The following is a 24,191-nucleotide window of genomic DNA, read 5'->3' as shown; positions in this document are numbered from 1 at the left end:
GCTGTGCATTTAAAGCCTTGCTGAAGCAAAACTGCAAATACTCAGCATTTAGGTTTGGACTGGAAAAGCTCTTGGAGATCAGCTGTTTATCTGAATGAACTGTGTATGACCCATACTGTGAGTCTCATGGGATCATGTGAGTTGTCCAATACTTCTCTTGGATGAGCATACCTGGAGGAAAGTCTATATGAAGCTATAAAGGTCCTTTTGATTCAAGACTACTAGCCATTTGGTATGTATGTTGGAGTGGGCAGATAAGAGCTTATTTAGAAGTAGTGCTGCTATCTGTGTTAAATTTTAGATTGAAAAGATGGTGCTTGTTCAGTAATGGTGGAACATATTCTCTTTATTTTTGCTTTTCTTGGACTGTGAGATGTATTAGTGAACTATCAAAGAAGGGGTTTCCTTTTGGGCCAGAGATCATACATTATAATTTATTTCCTGGTCTGGCCAGTTAGCTTTGTCTCAGGGGTCAAAATGGTTGCATACATTTTCTAATAATCTTTGTACATATTTGTTCACTTCATTTTCAGGAAGAGCTTTTCATCTAACAAAACACTAACCTTATTTCTAAAGAGTTAATTATCTACTCTTCCAGGAGGGCATACATCAATTTCATTCCAAAGGAGTAAATAAACTAAGTAATAGATGTGTGTAATACTACACCATCTAAGGAAATAGCAGTACTCAGGTTAAGTTGAAGTTACTCTAAAACACTAATACGATGTAGAGTCAGGCAGAGAAGATACACTTCAGCCTTTTTTAGTATTGTGGAAGAAAAATCTTGCTAGTCAGTGTTGATTCTCTGTTTTACTGATGAAAAAGTAGCATTTTACGTGCAGAGAAAAGACTCACACATGTTACGAAATGTGTAATGATTTCTGTAGAGTGATGCAAGTTTTCAGAGATGGGGATTTTTTTAAAAGTCAGTGATAATCACAGAGGGGTACCTCCTGATCAGCCTGCAAAGGTACACCCTTACGCTCAGAAAATATTAATTTGTTTGTTTGTTTGTTTTATATGATGAATAATAACAACTTAAAATAATGTTCTTAAACAGTATTATTTGCAAGCATTACCATCACACATGCTGTACAAGCCTTAATTAGTTCATCCAACTTCTATATTTAGTATGTAGATAAATCCTTATTAATGGTGACAGAACTGATGATGCAAGATAAAGGTTTTGTTTAACACCACACATTAAGTGAAGCCTAGAACTAAATGTTGGACATGTTGGTACCCAGTTGTCTGCATAGGTGACTGAGCTGTTATTGTCACTTCTGTTGTTTCTCTTACTTGTTATGATAGTCTCAACATCGTGACTTTCTCTCTTCTTCTGCAGTGTTATCATGCTAGCAGTTACACAATATCACATAAGACACAACAGATAAGAGACAAATGGTTTCAGGATGAGCAGAAAGAGTGATCAGCCAAATGGAATTAGACAGCAAAATAGATGACTAAATTTACTTATGCAACAAAGGCCAGAACCATCCTCTAAGGAATGTAGGCACTTCATATTGGACATTAGGAAAATGTTCTTCACCCAGAGGGTGGTGGAGCACTGGAACAGGCTCCCCGGGGAGGCAGTCACAGCCCCAAGCCTGACAGTGTTCAAGAAGAGACTGAACAATGCCCTCAGACACACCCTTCAAGGGTTGTCAATTTTCCATGGACTTGCAAAATTCTTGCAATAAAAATGAGAATTTTTCATAAATAATTTCTCATACAAATGTGTTAAACACGAGTATAAAATGCAAGAGCTCTGATTAGTGATTTTGGAAGGTGCATTTTTGGGGGAGACTTGCCCAAAAGAAGCATTTTTTAGCATCTTACTGGAACTTGCCTCGAAAAGGCATCAGAACCATCTACTAGTCACTTTTTCCTGTCTCGACCTATCCAGCAATGCATTTAAGGTCCACATGTTGTAATAGTGATAGCGATACCGATTTGTCTGTGACCTCAGACAACTGATAAGCATACTTAGTTTTCCTTAGCTATAATATGGGTGATAATATAACATGCCTCAGGAAAATAAATAGGGCATGACTAGACAGTGTAAAATCTACAGAAGTGCAGAGTGCGATAGCCAGTTAGTGGGAGAGGTATGAATAAAATCTGGGAGTTGCTTGTTTCTAATTCTTGTACAGTCCACTAGAGCTGGCTGCCACACAGAGAAATGAGAATATACTGCGGTTTGTTTAGGTTTGATCTAACATGATTCACTGAGGAATTTTCAACGTCTGAAACATTTCATAATGTTAAAAATGGCTTCTGAGGAGGGTTGTAGTCAGAGAAAGAAAGTAAGTTAAAAAATATCATGTGTGTCTTAACAGATTTTTTAGGTGTTTTTGTGTGGTAAACCTAAGGGAAGAAAGTTAACTTTTGAAACCAGAAACCAGAAAGGAAGGTTTGAAGGTTTTCACTGATAATGATAATAAAGTTGTTATGTAACTGTATTTTTAATGCTATGATACCTAAGTCCTGATATCATGTGGAAAGGAATAAAAAACACTAAATGTGAAAGAAAATTTTCCAGTGCAAGTTTGGCACACATCTCAAATACACTTTATTTAAATACATGTTCATCTTTCACTGACTTTTTCCTATTTCACTCTCTCACCTGTCTACCTGAGTACATGTTTGCATCTGCCAATTTGAACCATTTCATTTGTAGTCTGGATGGTTGCTAGACATACATTTTTGAGCATTAGCATTAGAAGAAGCCAGGCTTCTGATTTGTTTCTCATGTTGTAATCTTGGAGGTGATGTAAACCTCTGTTTTCCTGGGTTGGGACTGTGTTTGGTTGCTTTTTTTTTTGTTTGTTTGTTCCCCCCCCCCCCCTTTATTTATTAGTCAGCTACAGTGTAATGATAAGAGGACAATATCTTATTACAGAGGTAAGTATTTGCTGTGAATGAAATTAATAAATATGTTTTTATTTTGAGGGTCAAAACTGTCAATGTGATTTTCTTTTTTCATTCGCCACCCCTGTTTGCATTCATTGATATAAAGAATTTTGAGTTGTGAAATTCCCATCATAACGGCAAATAAAATCAGCCACCTTGAAAAACATAAGATATTTATTTTCTTCTCCTTTTAATAATACAAAACTAACAAAGCTTAAATATATAAAAACATAACACTCTCTTATTAGGGGACAAAATCAGGTTTATAAAAATGTAATAATCTATTAGGCCAAGTTTTGTTTTGGTCAGGTATAAATAAGTTTACTTTAACTTGTAAAGATGCATGACCTCAGTGGAATAAGGTAGTTGAGGGAAGACTACTAATTTTTAAGAGAGTCTGCTCTTGGATCTTGAACCTATAATTTGCTCTGTGTTAATAGATTCCTTCATCCATGTGGAACACCTTAGTTTGCTTTCCCCAACCTTTTCTGTATTCAAAAGGGTTATTTCTACAGAACACAGTTTCCATTGTGAAAGCACTCTTAAACCACAATATTTCTCAGAGCATCAGTTGGGGCACTGTTTTGATGACATAAAGTATGTCTCATTTGTCATAGGAAGTTATCAGATTCTGCTCACTAATCAAAGAGTGGCTTAGTGATATTTATAAATCCAGGATGATACTCTGACTTTCAGGTGCTTTTGTTTCTGTTGGCTTCATAATTGGTGAATTGGCATTCTGAACTGTTGTTTCACTTCGATGTTACCTGTTGACAGACTTCCTCTGCACTGATTGCTAAGGCACTTACTATACTTGTTTAACTTGATTATTGCCTATATCTCTCAGGGCTACTTTGTTGTTAGCATCGTTTTACCGAAAAGCTCTGTACAAAACCAGTTTTCTAACAGGAGTTTAGGATTGGTATTGACTTTACTGCATTTTCCCAGACTTTTGGTAGTTTAAGGTCTAGGCGGGCACCTAATCATCTTTGCTTACCCATGAAGGCCACTACAGGTATCAGACAAAGATCTAAGCTGTTTGGAACTGCAGTTGTGGACGGTCACACTTCTTACTTTTACTGACACGCAGACTCTTCATAAGATTGAGGTACGCAGTAAAACACAAAAGTCAAGCTTCATTTTACTCAACTTGAGCTATTGAAAATGTAGGTATCTAGTCATCTCAGTACTCTTTGTAGTTAATGGGTACATCTAAACACTTCCAGAGGGCAATTCATTCAGCCTTAGACAGGTTTTCAGTATGGGATTAGTCACCCTTTTGGAGGTGCCTATCTTATGCCACTGATTACAGAGTAAGGTCAGAAAATTATCTTTGACAACACATCTACATTTTAAATAGCTTAAGGTAGATTACATGAGCTCCACCCCGATCACTTTCAAAGGGAAGGTCTTCATGGAGCATGCTCAGACTTTGTAGACCATCTAATTAACCATCTTTTGTACCATTCATTTTATAAATTAAAAAGGGCATAGTGAATGTAGAGGTGAATTACAGGTGGATAATATATGATTAAGGTAGAACCATCCTAATGGCGTGGATGTCTTCCCTGCCCCTGCCACAAAATTCCTACGTGATGTTGGGCAAGTCACATAAACCACAGTTTACAAAAGTAGTTACTCAGTGCATGCTCCTCATTTGCTAATACAGTGTCCTGTAACCTGTTTTGCACAAGGGTTGAGCAAAGGAAGTTTATGGATACCCTGCTTTGGACATCTCTATAGATATGAATTCAGTTAGCCAGGATTAGAACTTGAACAAGAGGATAGCTTTGACATAAATCTTTTTGAACTTTGGTTTGTAAAAGGAAGTTCTTTTCCCTCAGCTTGTGAAGAGATTCCATATCTGGTGATAAAAGACATATGGCAAAAGATTAAATTAAAAAAATGTGTCTTCTGTAAAGGGTAGTACTATACATGAGAGAAAATGGACACATGTTGAACAAATGTAAATAATAAGGGCTGGATTTATGAAGGAGACTTTGGTACCTAGATGTCATGGTAGTCACCCAAGACAAGCTTTAAGAACTTCTGATGTTCGCAAAATTATGATTAAATCCTGAGGTAATAACATTTTGATTGGCAGCGCTCACCAGCTACCTATACTCCCATCGTGTCTCACAGTGGTCTTGAAAACCCCGCAGTTATGTGCCTCCCTCACACTTTATCAAAATTAAGAAAAAGGCAGTCTTTCGGCTTTTTCAACCATAAGATCCCATCTAATAGCCCTGTTCAGAGCATGTGCAACAACAGAGAAAGTGTAGCCAGACATCCTGATGGCCAAAACACCCGTGAGATGCCCACACTGACATCCTCAACATGGACAGGACAGTTCTGTCAAGTTACTTTAAACTGAAAAACAATATTTATTGTTGAAGCTGTTCCATTTTTATACAGTAACCCAGAGAAAGACAAGGATTGTGTTGGAAGGCTTCAGTGGGAAAAGGGGATCAGGCTTTTGGTTACTGTTCTAATTCATATTGTATTTTTTTATGCAGTGAACATCTGAATCTAGTCTAACAGTACCTAAGACCTGCCCTTTTGTTCATATTTCTGACTACTATAGGTCAGTTCCTGCTGAACTTGCTGGTGTCAGCAAACCCCATTTTTAGGAGTTGAACTCTTCCATAGCACTTTTTTTGTGGAAGTTTAGGTGTCCAAGAGGGGATTATGAATTTCAGCAGTGGGGAAGACACCTTAAAGTTGCAACAGTCAGTGTCTGCAATGCTTAAGTATCTTTTGTGGCTCTAGCAAAGCTGAATATTGTCTCTTGAATGCATTCAAGCGAGGCAGGGGTCCGATGTAATGGAAAGAATTCATCTTGCTATGGATATGCTTAATCCAATTCATTTTTGTTGAACTAAGTAGCATGGAAAACATTAACACCAATGTTTGGAATTTTTGAGTACTTCACTGCAACTTAAGCATATTTTTTAATGCTAAAGCATTTGTGCATGGTAGGCATATATTAAGTATATAAATGCAGATATGACAGTTTGTGTTGTATGTGATCATGTAATGAATATGTATAGCACATGAGATATACTTTCACATATCTTATTATAGATCTACCCTGTATCATCTACATCCAACATACAATAAAACATATTACAACCCCCAAATCATTGTATATATAAACAATATGTGCCAAAATAGCCACTTCTGTAGATTGCATGCATATTCATCTACATATTACAAAACTGGGTGTGTACAAGGGTTCTTTAAAAGTCAGAAGTGACAAACAGAATATGAATATGCCATAGAAGAATGATAAATATGTATATTTCTCCAAACATCACAGAGTTGTTCGCATGGCAGAAGGAAGAATGCCTTCATTCAGCTGTCACCACAGTATCCATTGAGCTTATGAAGTTCCCTGTTAGAAGTAAACTGCCTTTTTATCCTCCCTGAGCTATGAAGTCATCTGAATTGCTCATATGTTGAAAGGATCCCCACCTGCAAAGACATTTGGATGTGTGAAATAAAAAAAAACATTGGATTAATTTTGATTGTTGAGTCAGTCTGACTTTCTGTGAATTGAAGACAACAAGTAGTTTGCAGTGTCTTTCTGGTGTCACAGCCCTCTTGGCATAATTGCTATCCTACCATAGATGTGTCTCACAAAACTAACCCCATCATTTCTTGGGCCTACCTTGGTCTTTGGCCACAGACACCTCTTTGAAGCCTTGTTTGGCTTCAACTGTGCCCAATGCAGGTTTTTGGACCACACCTGCTCTCACTGTTCATCACAAATCCTCTATCAGGGGTTACCATCTTTTCAGCTGCATCAAATTTGTGAATGATTTCTTCCTAAATTGTTCAATCACATTCAGGTGGGTTATCTTAGATGGCTTAACAAGGCCTTTATCTTTATGGTCTAATTCATCATGACTCATATGGTTTGGAGGTCAGACAAGTAGCTCAGCTCCAGTGGGAGGGTTGTGATGGGCAATTGAGAAGGCTATGAGCCTCTTCAGGTGGCCCCAGCTGGAAACTCATTATCTGTACTCATTATCCCTGTTCTAGAACAGTTTTGGGGCTTAAATCATGATCATTCGAATATTTTAGGATTTACATGGCTTTTTATCTGAATCAGGGAACATCTTTACTCTGCAGTCAGTTTCCTTTATCTTCTCACACCTGAAAGTATTGTGTGTGTGCGCTACGGAACACCATTCTCTGTTTCTCTTTCTTGCCTACTCTTTCTTTTTTACATCAGTCCAGTGGATTTCCCATCACTCTTGATCTTTGTGATCCAGCATTAATCTTGCTTCCAGACAACAATTCCTTCCTTCTTACCTTTCCTACCTCTATTGCTCAGCTGGCTAGAACTAGTTTTGCAAGCTCCTGTGCCTTCTTTAGCATATCCATGGCTAGGGCAGAGCACAGCTGGTTAACAATTTATTTCATTTGTTCAGTAGCTTCTTCAGAGAGGATGTGATATTTCAGAAGCCAAATCAGCCTGTGTCTGACTAACTATGTATTGAAGCATTCATTGATAAGCAAATTTAGAAAATTACTTGAAAGCACAAGCTGCATAAATCTCTCAGATTGTCAATTCACAGTGAAATGCTTCAGATTTCTTTTTTTGAAAATTTATGTCCACTCTGCTTGTTAGCATAATTATGTATCTTGTACTTAATTTAGCTCTTCAGGGTGAAGATTTTTATAAGGGTCCACTTCAACATCTCCTTTTCCTTTCAGCTCTTCAGATACTGTAAGTAATAGAACACATTCGTCATTGAATTATCTTTTAGAAAGCTTGAGGGAGAAATTAGAAAAAAAAATTGATTGTAAATTAGGTCTTGATAGAACCCCTTTTGAGATGACATCTTCAATATAATTTAATGAAAGCAAATGAAACTGGAAAGATCATACAGTATCATTTCAAATTGGGATGGTTCACTCTCTGCAAAATTTCTTGCAGAAAATACAGAAGAAAATTAAACCAAATCCTGCCTTTCTTACTCCTGGCAAACAGTAAAAAGATACTCAGAGCAGGTTTTATGATATAAAAAGCCAATATTTTGAAAAATCACTGGATGTCAATACATTAAGAAAGAGTTAAGTTTGGTGAGGTGGCTGAACATATCTAAAGGCTTGTTGTTGCACAAAGGGCAGTCCCAACTCCCCTTTTCAGGCTCCTGGTCACTCTGCTGTTTCCTTTGCACTGGTAATATTCACCTGACACCATGGAACCCAATGCAAGGAGCACTACTCAAAAAACAAACAAACAAAAACAAATAATAACAACAACAATAACAACAAAGTGTCTTTATTTTTTCTGCCAGTTTATCCAGGTGGAAATTCTTTGATTGGACTAGCAGAGCTGGCACGTGCAAGGAGATAAGAATGTCAGGGAGACATCAGATTGCCTAAATTACTTCTAGATAATTTAAGTCATACAATTGCTATTCTATAAGATTAGATACAGTGATAAAATATTATTTAGGGCAATAACTTTCCTAGGATAGTTATTTTGTAAATAATTTTGTATATTTTGGGGATGGGTCTGAAGAGTGTTGGGGTTTTTTAAAAAAAGAAGTTAAAAATAGTGATTCCTACAATATTCCTTTTCAGAATCAAGAAGTAGAGTGTTCAAACTCTGAAACTCGTCACAGGCTCCTGCTACAGCAGCTACAGAAATAGTTAGAGTAGGTAGCCATCAGAAAAAGACTATAAGAAAACGCAGAGATGCTTTGCTGAGCCTGACCTCAGCTTGAGGACTGGTGAAAAGAAACCTGGTCCATCTGGACTTTCTTTCTTTCCTTTGTGAATGAGGTTAGCATCTGCCTCACATGGTGCCAGCAGGAGTAGAGAAGTACACTGAGCTGTTTGAGCCATGCACTGTGTATAAGTGTTCATAAGAAGGTAACCATCCCAGCCTCCTTTTAGCCCAGGGAGTACTGGAAAGCTGGCAGAAAATCTTATTATTTCCTTGTCTTTATCTTACTCTTTTATTCAGCTTACCTTATTGTCACTGGTCTCCCTATAGTGTGCTTTGTTCATGTTTTGGTAGTCCAGACCCAGCCTCAGAATGCTTTCTGTTTATTTCTTCACTGAACAAGATGTCAACAAACCCAAGGGAGGGCAATAGTATATGTTTGCCTTTCAACAGAAGCTAAACTGAACTGCATGGAATGACAACAACCACAAAAATCCTGCTTTTAACCCTTGGAATTCCCCATGCTTCTTTGATGTCAAAAGCTTGTAAACAACTAGGCTGCTTCTAAAAGGCAGTAATAAAAGTTGTAATGGGAGAAATAGGTTAAAAAAAAATCTGTTAGCTGTAATAACAGCTCTGACTTCACCATTTACAAGCATGTGTTCTAAATGAGGTATAAATTTTTCTACTTCTTATGTATTATTTAAAGTGATGGAATTTTAGACACATTCTGTACATTATTAATAGGAGCCCCATGAAGCTTGTACAGTTTAATCAACTTAGACACTGAAACAAAATAGAGAATTATATTTCTGCAACATAGCAAAATTCTTTTGGTAGATGAAAAATAGCAGTGACATCTTCATTTAGCAACCAGTGCGAACTACCCACTGCACAAAACCAAGATGTAGCATTTGTAATGTTGATATTAGTGATTTTTGAATCTTGCTTAGTAACACTGAAGAATTTGAAAATGCCCATCTTTGCATTGTTTCCATCAGGGTCTAAAGAATTATTACCACTGAATATGCCAGTGTTTGTTTTGGCTCTGGAGTTTTTCCTGGATCTTCCATTCTTGTGTCACAGCTGCTTCTGTGGTAGTAGTTGCAATACACACATCAAAGCATGTTTTCCTAGTAAAGCAAATTGTTAATGTTATTGTTGCTCATCTTGGAAAATATTTTGGTGGACAGCTAGCTTTCCTCTGTTCTCAAACCTCCACGGTATCAGGTCACCAAAAATACAGACCTGAAACAGTGAACTTGTTACCTGTCATGGCATTTTGTGTATACAACATAATTGCTGATATTACTTATCACAATTCCAAACATTTTTTTGACTAATATCCACTTATCAACCTTTTGACTTTGAATATACAGTGGAGAAATGATGATTTGTCTGACAGGAAGGCAGATTTAAAGTGTAGATGTAGTTTATAGTGAATGTATACCCTTAGGGGGAGAGAAGTTATTTCAGAGGTAAGACAGGAGAAAAGGGCAGGGGCAGATGCAAACTTCATCTGAATGGAGACTGCAGCCTTTGCATTTGCTTGGAGGTTAAGTGGTTGGGAGCATAAACATGGTGCAGGGCAGACGTAATAATTGAAGGATAGGACTTGGTAACCTTTTGGTCACCTCTGCTGAAAATCTACCCTAGAACTTTGCCAATGAGATTTTGCAAAACAGTATCTGCCACTGGAGCAATGACAGAGAGTTATATCATTATTAAATGAAGGGGTGGCGGGAGGATGTTCAGGATAATCAGCCATAACTATCACTCTTATCTACTGAGCAAAATGTATAATTCCTTGTACAATGTCTTTCATTTCTTTCTAGTAGTGCAACATTCTGAGTTAGTGCAATTTCTTGGCTTATTTTCTACCAAGTATAAACTCTGCTGTCCATCTACTAATCAGATGATGGAATTATTACTGTCAGTCCCCCTTGGTTCTTCTTGTTGTATAATTTTATTTCTTTTATATCTGTTTTAAGTAGTGCCGTTTGTTGGTTTGTGTTTTTTGTTTTTTTCTTAAATATTGGGTCCTGTTCAGGCACCTGTGTGCAAGCAGTACCATTATTAGAATGAAACACACAATTTCCCACGGGATTTTTACTGAAGTCTGACATTTTAAGTCAGCAAAAACCTGGTGTGAATGACTTATTTACCATAAAATAATTATCATAAAGATTTTTTTTTTCTAAAACTGACATACTTTTAATGTTATTTATTCTACGACAGAATAGCACTATGGCATTCCAATTAAAAATATTTTACTGAAATATGTCATAGAGCACTAATAAAGTGTAAAATGGTTGGATGTACAAAAATTTTCACCATAGGTCATTGTTGAGTTATAATATATGCAATATTGTACAGTAGCTAACTGAGGTGGTGGTATTCCTCTGCAGAAGGGATTAAGAAACTAGTTATAATTTTAAGTGCACAAATGATAATTGATATAGGACATAATTGTCAACAGCTGCTGCTAATTAAAATGTTTCATAAAGGCTTCCTGACAGTATGGGAGTCTTGCTGAGTTAAAAATGTATTCATTTAGAAAGGAATTACAGCAAGAACACAAACTTAGACTAGGGGAAATGTGTTGTACATAGCTAGTTAACATAGCCTTAGTTTAAATTGTTTAATTTTTTCAAATATCTGAAATATTTCAATTAGAACTACTGAACCACTGTGTATATGTGTATGTTTGAAAAATGTCACATCAACATTTAGATGCCTAATTTTTTTTTTTTTTTTTATTTTTAATGAGTGCCTAAGTACATTTCTTTAAAGGAGGAAGCTTTATTATAGAGTAACATTAAATGGATGCAGAACCAGATGGCTGAGAGAAATTTAAGTTATTTGTTTTGAAATAATTGTTTTGTTTTCACAAGTTCTATGGTGTTCTTTAGAAATCTTACTGCAGTATTAGGATTACTCTGCTTACCTGTGTCGAGGGGTTTTATTCCTATTAAAGTACGAATCTTCCCTTGCCATGATACTTTTTAGCTAGACATTACCCTGACTTTCATGTGATGCAGAATGGAAGAAGGACCAAGTTTCTGACACCTCATGTATGGAATTTCTATCTCCTGTATGATATGAACATTAACTGTGATTCCATTAATACTGTTTTTTAGGCATAGGTGAAGGGGAATGGGAATGCAGTTAGTTAGTAGGCTGTCTTGAACCCTAAGGCTTTGGAGTAATTCCAGCTTCAGTGGGTGGTGAGAGAGAAGATACTTCCTCATTGCTGCCCTTAGGAAACTCAGAGCATGTAATCTGCTTAGGCAGGAGGCATACTGAGTAAGAGATTTGGCCTTTATTGCTTTTTGAATAACTTTACAGAAGGTGACAGAACATTGAGAAAAAAGATGGATTAAATGTGGATAGTTTGAATAAACTTGGTGTGAACTTTTAATACGATCCATTTGTGCCTGAAAGGTTGAAATACTTCTGACCTCAGCTTTCATATGGGCTGTGTATTCTTTATAGCTTTAATGTTTAAACTCACTGTCAAAAATCCATTTGGATCACATTAAGTTAGTTTTTTCCAAACAAGGGCTGCAACACATGGCACCAATAGCTTTACGTTTTTCCAAATTTCACAGATAAAAATCCCACAGAGCCAGAATATGTTTTGATCTTTTCTTTTGAGAATATTCTTCCACTCTCATATATGCTTTATATATATATATATATATGTATATGTATATATGGTAACATGCTAAGATTTTTAAAAATAAGTAATAAAAGCAATATATATATATTATCATTTCTAAATGGAATGTGCTGACTGATAAATTAATCAGCCCTTATATACCCTGACATGCAAATATCACTGGTATCAGAAGTTCTCAAATGACATAGACCATGCGTCCTATGCTACAAATGCAGATTGTTTGTATCAAGCACATATACCTGTAATTTTGTCCTTTCCTTGTTTCCAGCAAGTAAATATAATTAAAAGCCATCAGATTTATTTTATAAGTAGTTATGTCTCGGATCTGAGACACAGAGACACAGAGGTTATTATCTCTGTGCTTAAACAAGGCATGTGCTGTCTGGGCCTTTGCACATGAAATAAAAAAAAACCAAAAAAACATTTATGGGTGCAGAACAAAGAGAAAACCATAACACAAATACACACTTCCCAAAATCCAAGTGTGCAGATTAGCATGCCCCAGCAATGTGCTTAAAGACCATCCCCCTTGAAAACTGGTACCAGATTATTAAATGCTTTTGTGGCACACGTCTCTTGTTTTCCTAGGATTTTTTATGCCATTATGTCACACCATTTTCAGACGAAAGTGGCTCAGCAACTGAGTGGGCATGGCTGGGGGACTATGCAGCTTGGTAGGAAGCAGATGAAGGTCTCAGTGAGGAGCTGTGAGTGAGCAGCCTGGGAAAGGGCCAGCCTGCTGGGAGCTGCAGGCAGCACAGACCCTGCCAGCTTCTGCATGAGAGTTTCATCTTTCTTAGTGGACTCCAGGAAAGCACTGAGATGGCAGACACTGAAGCTCTAGGCAAGGCCTTCACTGCAAGGGTACAGTAGACAGCAGGAGGGTTGTCTCTTAAAGTTTTTTTTTTGTTTTTTTTTTCTTCTCTGTTTTCTCGCTTTTGGTTTCTCTACTGAAGAAGTGAATTGTTCTGGGTGGTATCTTGACATAATGTCAGGGTTTGTTTCTTAGAAGTTTAGAGGCAGTTTGACCTTCCTCTGGGGAGGTCATGGCAACAGCATCTACCTGAGAGCTGCGGTCAACTGAGGACCCCGCCATGGCAGTCGGTAAATCATAAACCACAATTATCATCTGATGTGCTGCAGATTAGACTATATGTTCAAATGTGCTATTGAAAGGGTTTATGCTGTCGATAGGAGGCTGTTTGTAAGTTACTGTTCTGTTTCCTTTCTTTTGCATTGCAAATTATAGCTGTGATGGGTGGCTTCCTGGGTCCTATGTATGCTGAAATGTATTTATGCAAGCACAGCATCAAAACAAACAAACAAATACCAGGTGAAGAGAATAAAATATCTCAAAAGTAGAAAATTTTATTCATTTTCTACATTAAAATTGAATAAATTAGTTATATCATCTGCTAGCACAAAACTAGAAGCACTCCTTCTGACACAAAACATAATTAATTACAGACTATGTGCCATTTGCAAATGGAATGATGAAAGAAAAAAAGGTGATGTTACACTAAGAAGTACAAGAATATTCCAGCCCACGAACACTTGTACTTTCTAACAGATACAGCTATATAACAACTCATTAACAGCGATTTACTTAATATATAAGTAAAATCTCTTCCACCTCTGAAAACTAAGATTATAAAATATGATTTCCCCAATAAATTGGTGAAAAAATGACTAAGCTATTTCACACAAATGGCTTTCCAGCATAAAATCTTTATGTCAAACTTGTAAGCTATTAAGTTGTATGCATTTCCAAACAAAGGGTTGATATATTGCTTTGTGTGCCATTTATTTTCACCTGCAGATTTTTTACTCTGTATAAGTTATTTCAGTCACTGGGAGGAGATGATTAATACAATTTTTGATCATGATCACAATCTAAAGTTTTTAATCCCTTTCTGAACACAGAAACATTAATAGTTGTGTTGACTTCATACTGGTTCCATTGGTCATGATGATTTAAAATAAATGAAGCGTTACACAATAGTGCTAGTAAGGGTTGACAAAAATGTCTTCGTTATGAAACTTCTAGCTGTTATCTAGGTATTTTTCAGTTACTGAGTGTGATTAGTTCCTTGGGGAGAGTACATCAAGAAATATGGGAATGTTGAGAAAGGAATTCCATTTTATTTTTCTGTGAAAGTCTACAAAGATTTTATTACACTTAAGGGAGATGAGAGTTTTACCTGTGTTTTTTTCTCAACAGAGACAGAATATTCTTTGAAAGTCAATGATATTTCAGAAACACTATATTAATCTGCTAATAATTTAATATCTAAGCAATCTAGTCCCAACAGAATATTTGCTGAAATTAGTAAGGAAAATGTAACATCTTGTAGATGCATAAATGAAATTCTAAAAAAGTAGGAGGATCTTTTTATTTGATTGAAGTGATTGGTTATAACATTATATTTTGCATACTTAGGAAGAATTTTAAAATTTTCAGGAAGACAAAGAATTATGTGTTTGGTATTTATATTTTTGTACCTGACATCCAATAAAGCTAGTGGATATCAGAAGTGCTGCTTCCAGCATTTAAGCTATCTCACATTCTGACTTTGTGAAACATAAGTACTTGTTTTTGTTTTGTCTATGCATTGCTGGAATGTATTACCTTTCTTCCCTTAGGCCTGCATAGTAAATTAATGAAGTCTATATCTGACATGCAACAATCAGCTTGTGCTGGCACAATCAAGACTTTGTGTGAGGTCTATAAAGTGATTAAAATGTTTTTTTGGGTCATGATGAAGAGAAGCAAAGAGTAGAAGGCATAAAAACTAGCGATAAAAACAAACAGACAGAAGTGATTGAAAATGTACTTTTGACCATTCTTAAGCTTAAATTCTAATCTGTTCCTGAGCAACAAGCAACTGCACAAAAAAGGTAGACCTGCATGTTTTCGTTATCATCAAGGCTTTAAAACCATAGATGGATAAATAGAATATTGCAGTGATCAGTTCAAAGAAACAGAATTCAAGCCAGAACTGAAAGCTTTAAAGCCTGTTTGCAGCAAAAGCAATAAAGTTTTGAAAAAGTGAAGGAGTTGTCTAGCTAGTTTTTAATAAGTTGTTACTGAAATTATTTTTCAAGAAAGTCCAACATTCAAACTGAATAAACACCTTAGGTATTGGAGACTCATTAATTGATATGTTATTGAAAATGACAGGTCTTCTGCTTTCTTTACAAAACTGCAAGATGTCAAGGCCAAGGAATCAGTAAATAGAAGTTTGCCTCTTCAATAAAATGGCCACTTAAAAGCAGATCTTGTTGCCGAATATTGTTATTTTTAGTATTAAATTGCAAGAAAAAAAATCACTGTCAATGACCAACATTTATTTAAGATGAGAAATTACAAATTCAATTAGATCTTCCTTAGTATTGAAATGACTTTATGGATTTCCTTATGAATGATAGTAATAAACTGAATGGCAAATGTAATAATGAGCATCTAATCTAAGGTATGAAGTCAAAATACATAGGTCCCCTGTTTAGTTATCTTTATTAAATCTACTACTGTCTGAACCATTTCTGTTACATATCCACCAGACAATAAACCAGAGTCTGATTAGATTACACTTACCTGTATTTAGCTACCTGGAAATGAGCTATTTAGTTGAAGGTGACACATAGGTCTCTTCTAGTTAATGAAAGAAAGAAATAGCTTCATTTGAAGATTCATCCCAATGAACATAGATAGAGCAGGTTGTGATGACTTTCTCCTTGGAGGTCTACTCTCCTCTCATGACAAGGAGGAACTTTGATGGTGAATTTATACTAAAATATTAACTTCCAGGTGCCTAAGGGGGACAAATTCCACTTCATATATACAGAATCTGCTCTCCACTTTCTTTGAGGAAAGCACAGCTTAATGAAACATGATTCCTTTTACCATCGTCTTACATCCTGAAAGCAAGTCTTTAATAATTGTTATGTTGTGACGGACACGCTGAAGTTTCATTTTTGTCTGGTACTGAATTAACTCTGATTTAGAATTAGAGGATAAATTTTACCTAAAAGGTCCATGGTGGGCCTCATCAGTTTACCATTTTATAGTGGTAGATAATAAAGAACCCTTTTGATTTTTTACATGACATTAGGATTCCATGGCACTGTAAGATTATAAATGACTCATTCGTTCTTTTTGATTAAAAAAAAAAAAGGATCAAAAATTCAGTGAGGTTACTGAATAAAAATAAAGATAATGTATGTTGTGACAAACGCATGGAAAAAGCTTAGCTCACATAATCTGTTACATGTTAAAAGCAGTGACTAGGAGACAATATGGCAATCAACAAAAAAAAAAAACAAGAAAAAGAAAACAACAGGAAGAGTTTCAATGTGAAAACAAATTACGTAAGACTCTCAGAAGAATGCTAAAAGACTGAGATAACTTATTCTCTGAAATGTAATTATTGGTTACAAAAACAACAGCAAAGACGTGCTCTGAGTTTACTTCCTCACAGTCCTACACTAGTATTTCTTATGTTTTTATGCCTAGTTAATTTTTGCTTTTCTGTCCTTTTATAAGTTGAAATTCAATGACTGATAATATACTTTTATTTCTACGTCAATTATTTATGTATCAATAGTGGACATTGTTTGAGATATTACATTTTTCATAATTAATTTAGCGTAATTTTATGCTTAACACATAATGTAACTGTAGTTTACGTGTTGGTTTTTTTTCTTTTTCTGTCTGTAGTGTAAAACAAACACTGAGTTATTTGACAGTCACAGCTGACTTACCTTTTGATTGTCTATTTATGTAAGTTCCATTTAACTATCAATCTGTCAACAGACAAAAATATTTCTATAGCATCCTGTATTCTGTAAAAGTAAAAAACCTTGCAGATACTGACTTAAGGGTAATACCATTTAATATGGTACTGTCTTTCACTCCCCCCCCCCATTTAAACTTTAATATTCTGTTTCTTTGTGCCATTTTGCCATTTTCTGTGTGTGACAAAGCTGTCCTATTTTGGGAAGTAGTCTGTGAAAATATTATTAATCTTTTCAACACCAGTTTTAAAAATGTAAAATGCTGGCCTGTAAGAGGGAACTATTGAAGCAGCAAAATGATGTCATTACTCAGACTAATCTACCAAAACACAAATTTTAAAGAGGAATGTTCCAAGACCTGGAGCAATGCAGTTAGAAAGAGCTCTCCTGTGCGATGATACTCATAAACTCCTTCTTGAAGGTTTTATAGTATTCATTTGCAGACTCCCGTCTTTTAAGGATGATTGCCTCCTGGTCAGAGTGGCACCTAGAGCTGAGTCAATTATAGTTCAATTTATTGGCCTGCTGTTTGTGTCTTGTGGTGTGTAGTAATTAAAAAAAAAAAAAAAAGAAAAAAACCAACAAGTTGGATCACTTTAACAATCATAGAGTCCATAGTTAAGTAAAACTCCATTTCTACTACATCTTAAAAGGCTAGAAAAGTACTACAAATAAGTAGTCCCAGATAGAAACAAATGTGGTATTGAGCCATCAGAATGTTGTCCAAATTGTCATTTTCAAGCTTTCTCTGTCAGACTGGGTTAAATTTCATTCATTCAAATGAACTGGAAGTGATACTAGAAAATCCAAAGAAATGCATTTTTCCCCAGGGAGTTCATTTTTTTTTATCCTTTTAGGCAAGAGGCCAAATCACCAGGTCTGGGCAAGTAGCAAATTATACATGTGAAGGCCAGAGAACAGGAATATCCTGGACAGGTTCCACAAGGCCACCCTGGCAATATAGGCCTATGACCATCTAGGGCTACTCAGATGGGGACAAACTTAAGACTTAACTGTAAAATGAACTTCTCTATTGGGTCAGCTGAATCACTCTGTAGGTTCCACAGGTTATGTTGATTAGATGGCTATAGTAGCCATAATGGAATCTTAGACATTTGAAGTTACTGCAATGCATAAAGAGGTACCAACTGCTAATGTCAGGTTAATACCACATGCATGGGAATTCATAAATAATCTTTTTAAAAATTAAAACTGTTTACATTTTTTGAATTTCTGTATCATTACAAAGGTTATAAAATACAGACCATTATATATATTCTATCATAGTTGGTATTCTCTCACAGCTCACTGGAATTCAAGCTATTCAGTACTTCAGGAAAAGCAACAAATTTCTTGAGACTTTTAAGTGAAAAATCACAGTGGAAAACAATGGTGTTTATGCTTGTGTGGGTGCAAGTGTGGCAAAAGAGCTATAGATTTATCCTATCATCAAGTTCTTTTAACTTAGACAGTGTTCAATCATCTTTTCTCAGTCCTTCTATGTTCAGTGCATATTTGGAAGTATGATTCCTGCCTTGCTGATATTAAGAGATTACAAATGTTTGCGCAATGTGTGATGAGAACAGATATGCAGATTTGAAAGTTTTGTTATCCTAGGACAGTCTGGAAATGTAATGCAGACTGTCAAACTTTATCACTTATTGTTAATACAGATTTACTGTCTGTACATAAACTAAATTTGATAAAAAACTTTTTGTATGAGATTCACGGTCAGCTGAATTAGTGATAATATTAAAGCAGTAGCTGAAATGGGTGTGTATTTGTGTTACTTAATCCAAAGGTATTTCTTCATGTAGCTTAAACAAGTGTATTGTCTTGTACAGAAATACAGGGATTTTTAAAAGTGGTAGTCATATCAGAATTATAGTTATTATTCATACAGTCTGTGACATTGATATGTAATTTATAGTTGGTCTCTTCTTATTTTCCAGGTCTCCCAACAAAGACATGGCTTCAAATGAAAGAGAAATTGTGGTTTGGGTTTGCCAGGAAGAGAAGATTGTATGTGGCCTGACAAAGCGCACAACTTGCACAGAAGTGATTCAAGCACTGCTTGAGGAGCATCAGGCAACATTTGGAGAGAAAAAGGTCCTTTTTGGAAAACCAAGTGATTACTGCATTGTAGAAAAATGGAGAGGCTCAGAGCGAGTCCTTCCTCCCTTGACAAAGATTCTGAGACTTTGGAAGGCCTGGGGGGAAGAGCAGTCTAATTTGCACTTCGTGTTGGTAAAGTCGGATGCTTTCCTCTCATTTCCATTGTGGAAGACTGCTGAAGCTAAGGTAGTACAAAATATAGAAAAACAGTGGGACCTCAGTCCAGCGAATTACATGAAGATGTTGCCAATAGACAAGCAAAAGAAAATTGTCAGGAAGACTTTCCGGAAACTGGCCAAGCTTAAACAGGACAGTGTTCAGCAAGAGAGAGATAACATGGAGACGCTGATTCATCTGATCATTTCTCAAGATCATACCATTCATCAACAAGTCCTTAGAATGAAGGAACTAGATATGGAAATTGAAAAATGTGAAGCGAAATTCCATCTTGATCGTGTAGCAAATGATGGAGAAAATTATGTACAGGAGTCCTATTTAATGATCAATCCAAGTGAGGCTGAGCAGCAAGGCATTAGGCCAGATGATCAAAAAGATGTGCATGACTATTTGAGTAAAAGTGAGGGAATTTTACAGGTTGAAGAGAGACTGAAACATCACAAACAATTAATAGAGAAACTGTGTGCTGAAATTGAAAGAGAGGTACATGGTATATGCACAGAAAAAAATGGAGATGATGTTTGCACAGAAGGAGCTGCCAATGCTGAACCGGAAAACTCAAATTTGGAAAGTGTAAAATATGAGCTGGAAAAAAGTATGAAAGATGGTCTGAGAATTAACTCATACTTGAGCTGCATTCAGAAAGAACTTACCTACAGGGACTCACTGCTTCAAAAGAAGGAAAAAGAATATGAACTTCTTACAGAAGAATTTAATTTACTACATGTTAAAGACAGCATTGAAGCTAGGCTTCCATCAGATGAGGAGCCATCCAAGGGCAGTGGCATCTCCAGTAACAGCATTGCTGCTCCTGACTTTGTTCATAGAGTGACTAATCTGGACATAAATGATACAGACTCTGACACTGGAATTAGCTCTACACACAGTCAGGACTCTGAAATAACTTCAGGAGACATGGTACTGTTGTCAACATAGTTGAAAACAGTCACACATTCATGAAAAATCATATTTTGGAGAATATTTATAAGAATTAATAAACCTTGTTGTCTTGGGATTTCAGCTCTTCAAGATGTTAAAACTGTGGCACCTCTGTAGCAAAGTAAACTGTCTATTTATGCGCTTAGTAGTATATTTGTGCTTAAATGCATGGGCAGTCTCGTGAGTTAACTAATAGGTGCAAGGCTGTTGGCTTTGCTAAATCAGGATAGACTGTTCAGACCTTGTATTATTGAAACATGAGAATTTGGACTGGCTTGCACCAAAAGTCTGGAGATTTGATATCCCCTAATCTTTGGGTCCACTTCTGCATCTCTGACTTTTTAGGAATGTGAATTAGAGATTAGACCAAACTAAACAGAGAGCTTAATTTTCTGCTCTGTTACATTAACTTTATTCAGATGGAGTTTCCCTGCTATGAAGCTGATGTAAAGGAATATATAATCGAGCATGTAATCGAGCATGTAATCTGTTAAAAATAGTTTTTATGATATTGTAGGACAAAAAAAATGCAATTGCATTTATGCTGTGTATTTAAATATAGTTTTAAGTTATCAGGATTATATTTTCAAAAACACCTAAGTCCTGTTTTAAAAATTATCTTACACACGTAGATTTTTAATTCCCATTCTTTTTCAGCAGCATTTAATTGCTTCTAAGATGCTTAAAGCCCCTACTTATCTGTCGTTACCCTGTAGTTGCCCCAGTGATGCTTAAGTCCATGTAGTTTCTGCCAGTGGGCATGTCAGAACTGCCTACATCCTGCTTGTGCCAGGCACTCAAATCCCAAGCTCACACCCAGCCCCAGGGGCATTTTCAGCAAGGCTTTCTCCTGCCTGTTTCAGCAGTCGGATCCAATGTCTTAGACCTTCTCAGATCATGACTACCAAATAAAGCATAACAGAAGGGACAGGCAGGAACTGGACATTTTTGGCTCTGGCTGGGCACTGTTTCCCAATAGCCAGGTAGTTACCATTTTCACATAGCAGGTAGGCTGTCAAATTGCATCTCACACTGTTGTGGAACAGGGATATGGACCTGTAAATCCTTGGCGAGGACTTTGGGATGCAGCTAGAGCTGATCCACTTTTTATATGTAGCTAATTAAATATTGGACCCCAGGAAAAAAAGGATGCATAACACAAGAATTTACAACTATGTGATTAAGTCAAGTGATTTCACTTAGGATGTAGTAGTTTATCTCAAATCCTTCTCCAGCACATTGCTATTAATCCAGAGTGAAGGTGTGTAACTGAGGTTTCTCTTCAGTTACCAAACAAGATTCCCAATCCTGAGCTACGGACTCTGCGAACAGAGTACCTGAGTATTTTCTGGGTTGCCATGTTTATATTTTGCAGATCGATCTGTTTAAGACTCATGATTAAGTGACTTGAATGGAGTAGTAGTTACAGTGCTTCTAAATGAAGTTTAGCTCTAGTAAAATTCAAGCGGATGCTGGAATTCAAAGCCTACAAAGTAAATGAATGGACACGACCTAAAAAGGATAAATGTAAAATACTTTCAGATTCACTGCTTTCTCTTTCTGTATTTTTCTTCTCTTAAATATCTGTGAGCTATCAGTTTTCTAAAATGACCAAAGTGCTAGAATTCCTGATTAGCACATATTTAATATAGAAAAAAATAAAAAAATAAAAGGAAAAAGGCAAAAAAAAAAAGCCTTTTCTAAAATTTTGTCTTTTTTAAAAGTTTTTTTTTAAGTGTTTTTGATCCTTGATATTATAAATAGGATGGGTTTTTTGTTTGTTTGTTTTTTGTTTGTTTGTTTTGTTTTTCTGGGAAAGTGTGCTAGTTGCCTTAATATATTTTGTGTTGTGTTGTTTATTGTCATACGATGTTATTTGAATACTTCAGTAGTAGTGTGTCATATTTAGACTCAGCTCCTGATGGAAACACAAGTATGTATCAAATGTGTGATCTTTGTAATAATTTATTAACGCAACTCAGCATCATTTGAACTCTGTGGCATCACTCTGACAAGTAGTACGCACAGAGCTCTTAATGTTGAGAGTAGGCTGATGTAGTCTATGAGTTCTTATGAATTTAGCTAGCAGTTTTTTCTAATGAGCAATTTTTTAATATAAATACTTAAGGGATAAAGAATTCAAATAGAATAATATTCACACCTGTGCAGGCAAGTGTTATACAAGATCAGTGGGGGAAAGAATTTCCACTCATATTCTATGAGATTTATTTCAACCATAGAAACTTTTACTGGTTATCGGAGATGATCTTTATCCACACTACATGCTTGATTGTACATCCCTTGCAACGTGTAGATCTTAAGAGTATTACTGTATTTTAAGAAGAAATTAGGAAAAATAGGTTGGGAGAGAGTATTTCTTAAAAAATAAAATAATATTAAAAAATCCTGTGTTTTGAATCTTATATTTGAAGCTTATAGTTTGAGATCACAAACCTACTTGTTTCTTTCAGAATTTAGATAAAGGTACAAGATGATTAAAGACTCTGTGCACTCTTTGCTGTTTATCTACCTCTACACTTTTCATATGCTTGTTATGTCTGTTTTTACAATGCTATAACTACACTTTATGAAGCTTACTTGACTATTCTTCTTTTTTCTCAACTATGTATGATTTGGTTTTTTTTAATTTCCATAAGGAAATGCACAATAAAACATTTTGCCTCATTTCATGTCATTCTCTTAGACCGGTTCCCTTTCCACCTTCCCTTTTTTGTTTTATTTTATAAAATTTTCCATGGACTATGTTATACTTACCAACAAAGAGGAAGATGAAAGAAGTCCTATGTAAGATGAGAGAAAAATTCTACTCAGGGAGTGGAAATGTGAAATGTCAAGATGAAATGAAAGGAAATCCAGTCCATTACACTCATCCGCACAAGGGTTTTTTGATAGAAAGACACTTGTTTCTTCAAAGTAAGAGGAATATCATGGTGAGTAGGTGCCAGACTTGGCTTGTATCATGACTGTTTTGGGGTGGGATATGTTAGTCCTTGATATGAATCTAAGCAGATATCTTCAGTGACTGTCACCCAGGCTAACAGTTCTGAAATGAATGGACTTGCCTAAGCCAAAGTCTTTGGATCCTGCATACTTAAGTAGTTTCACATATGTATATTTATAACCAATATAACTCAAAGTTTCCAGGGAACACAGTGTATACCCCAGTCTCATGTTTCTGCCTGACTTTATTATGTACTTTTACAAATTTGATGAAAGCAGATGAGTCAATTTAATTAGCTATTTCAGTACCTTGATGGTTCTTTCAAATATAAAACATAATTATCATTTTATTCTGTATAAATTTACAGTATTTACCATCCATTTATGTTCTTAAAAATTACTATGTAATTACAGAATTATTGCTTTTTTTTTTTTTCCCCTACGAAACTGAGCAGTCACAAGAACTTTTATCCCTTCAAAATTATAGATTATATAGTTGTCTTTGGATTGTGCATTTAGGGATTGTTCTACTGGCTGTCTTGTGCTTCATACATATATACATATTGCTAACACAGAATATTCGATTATATGATACTGACAAATTGAAATTCATAGAGAGCTTCAACTTGCAGCTTTCGTCTGCCAAGATTAATAGGCTTTACATTTTCCTACATGCCCAGAATCATCATTTGTTAGTTTCTGCATATTTCCAACTGTGTAAAGACATAAATAGATGTAATTAAACAAATAATTATTAGAAAATAATACAATTTCTATCTCTGATTGTCTAATTGTGTTAATTGTTTTGGATGAAGATTTAGATCCATGCACCTAATTCAGCAAAGTACTGATATCTAAATTAAAGCAAATATTATTTTGAATTATTTTCTGTTTGAAACGTATTATATTTTCTTTAATAATATGTGA

General features: G+C 35.7%; 1 protein-coding gene across 3 annotated transcripts in view; it reads left to right on the top strand.

Annotated features, from left to right (window-relative positions):
• RASSF9 (Ras association domain family member 9) overlaps positions 1-22,993 on the top strand; it is a 28,276-nt gene extending 5,283 nt beyond the window's left edge. For all 3 annotated transcript variants that reach the window (XM_065843863.2, XM_071799712.1, XM_071799714.1), the window contains exon 2: positions 19,025-22,993. In XM_065843863.2, the coding sequence (XP_065699935.1) occupies positions 19,025-20,300 (1,276 nt within the window). In that variant the 3' untranslated portion in view covers positions 20,301-22,993. The remainder of the gene's footprint in view (positions 1-19,024) is intronic.
• The last annotated feature ends 1,198 nt before the right edge of the window (positions 22,994-24,191 follow it).

The sequence above is a fragment of the Patagioenas fasciata genome, chromosome 1 (genome assembly GCF_037038585.1).
Source record: "Patagioenas fasciata isolate bPatFas1 chromosome 1, bPatFas1.hap1, whole genome shotgun sequence".
Taxonomy (NCBI): domain Eukaryota; kingdom Metazoa; phylum Chordata; class Aves; order Columbiformes; family Columbidae; genus Patagioenas; species Patagioenas fasciata.
The sequence above is the reverse complement of the archived record's forward strand: the minus strand, read 5'-3'. Positions and strand labels throughout refer to the sequence as shown.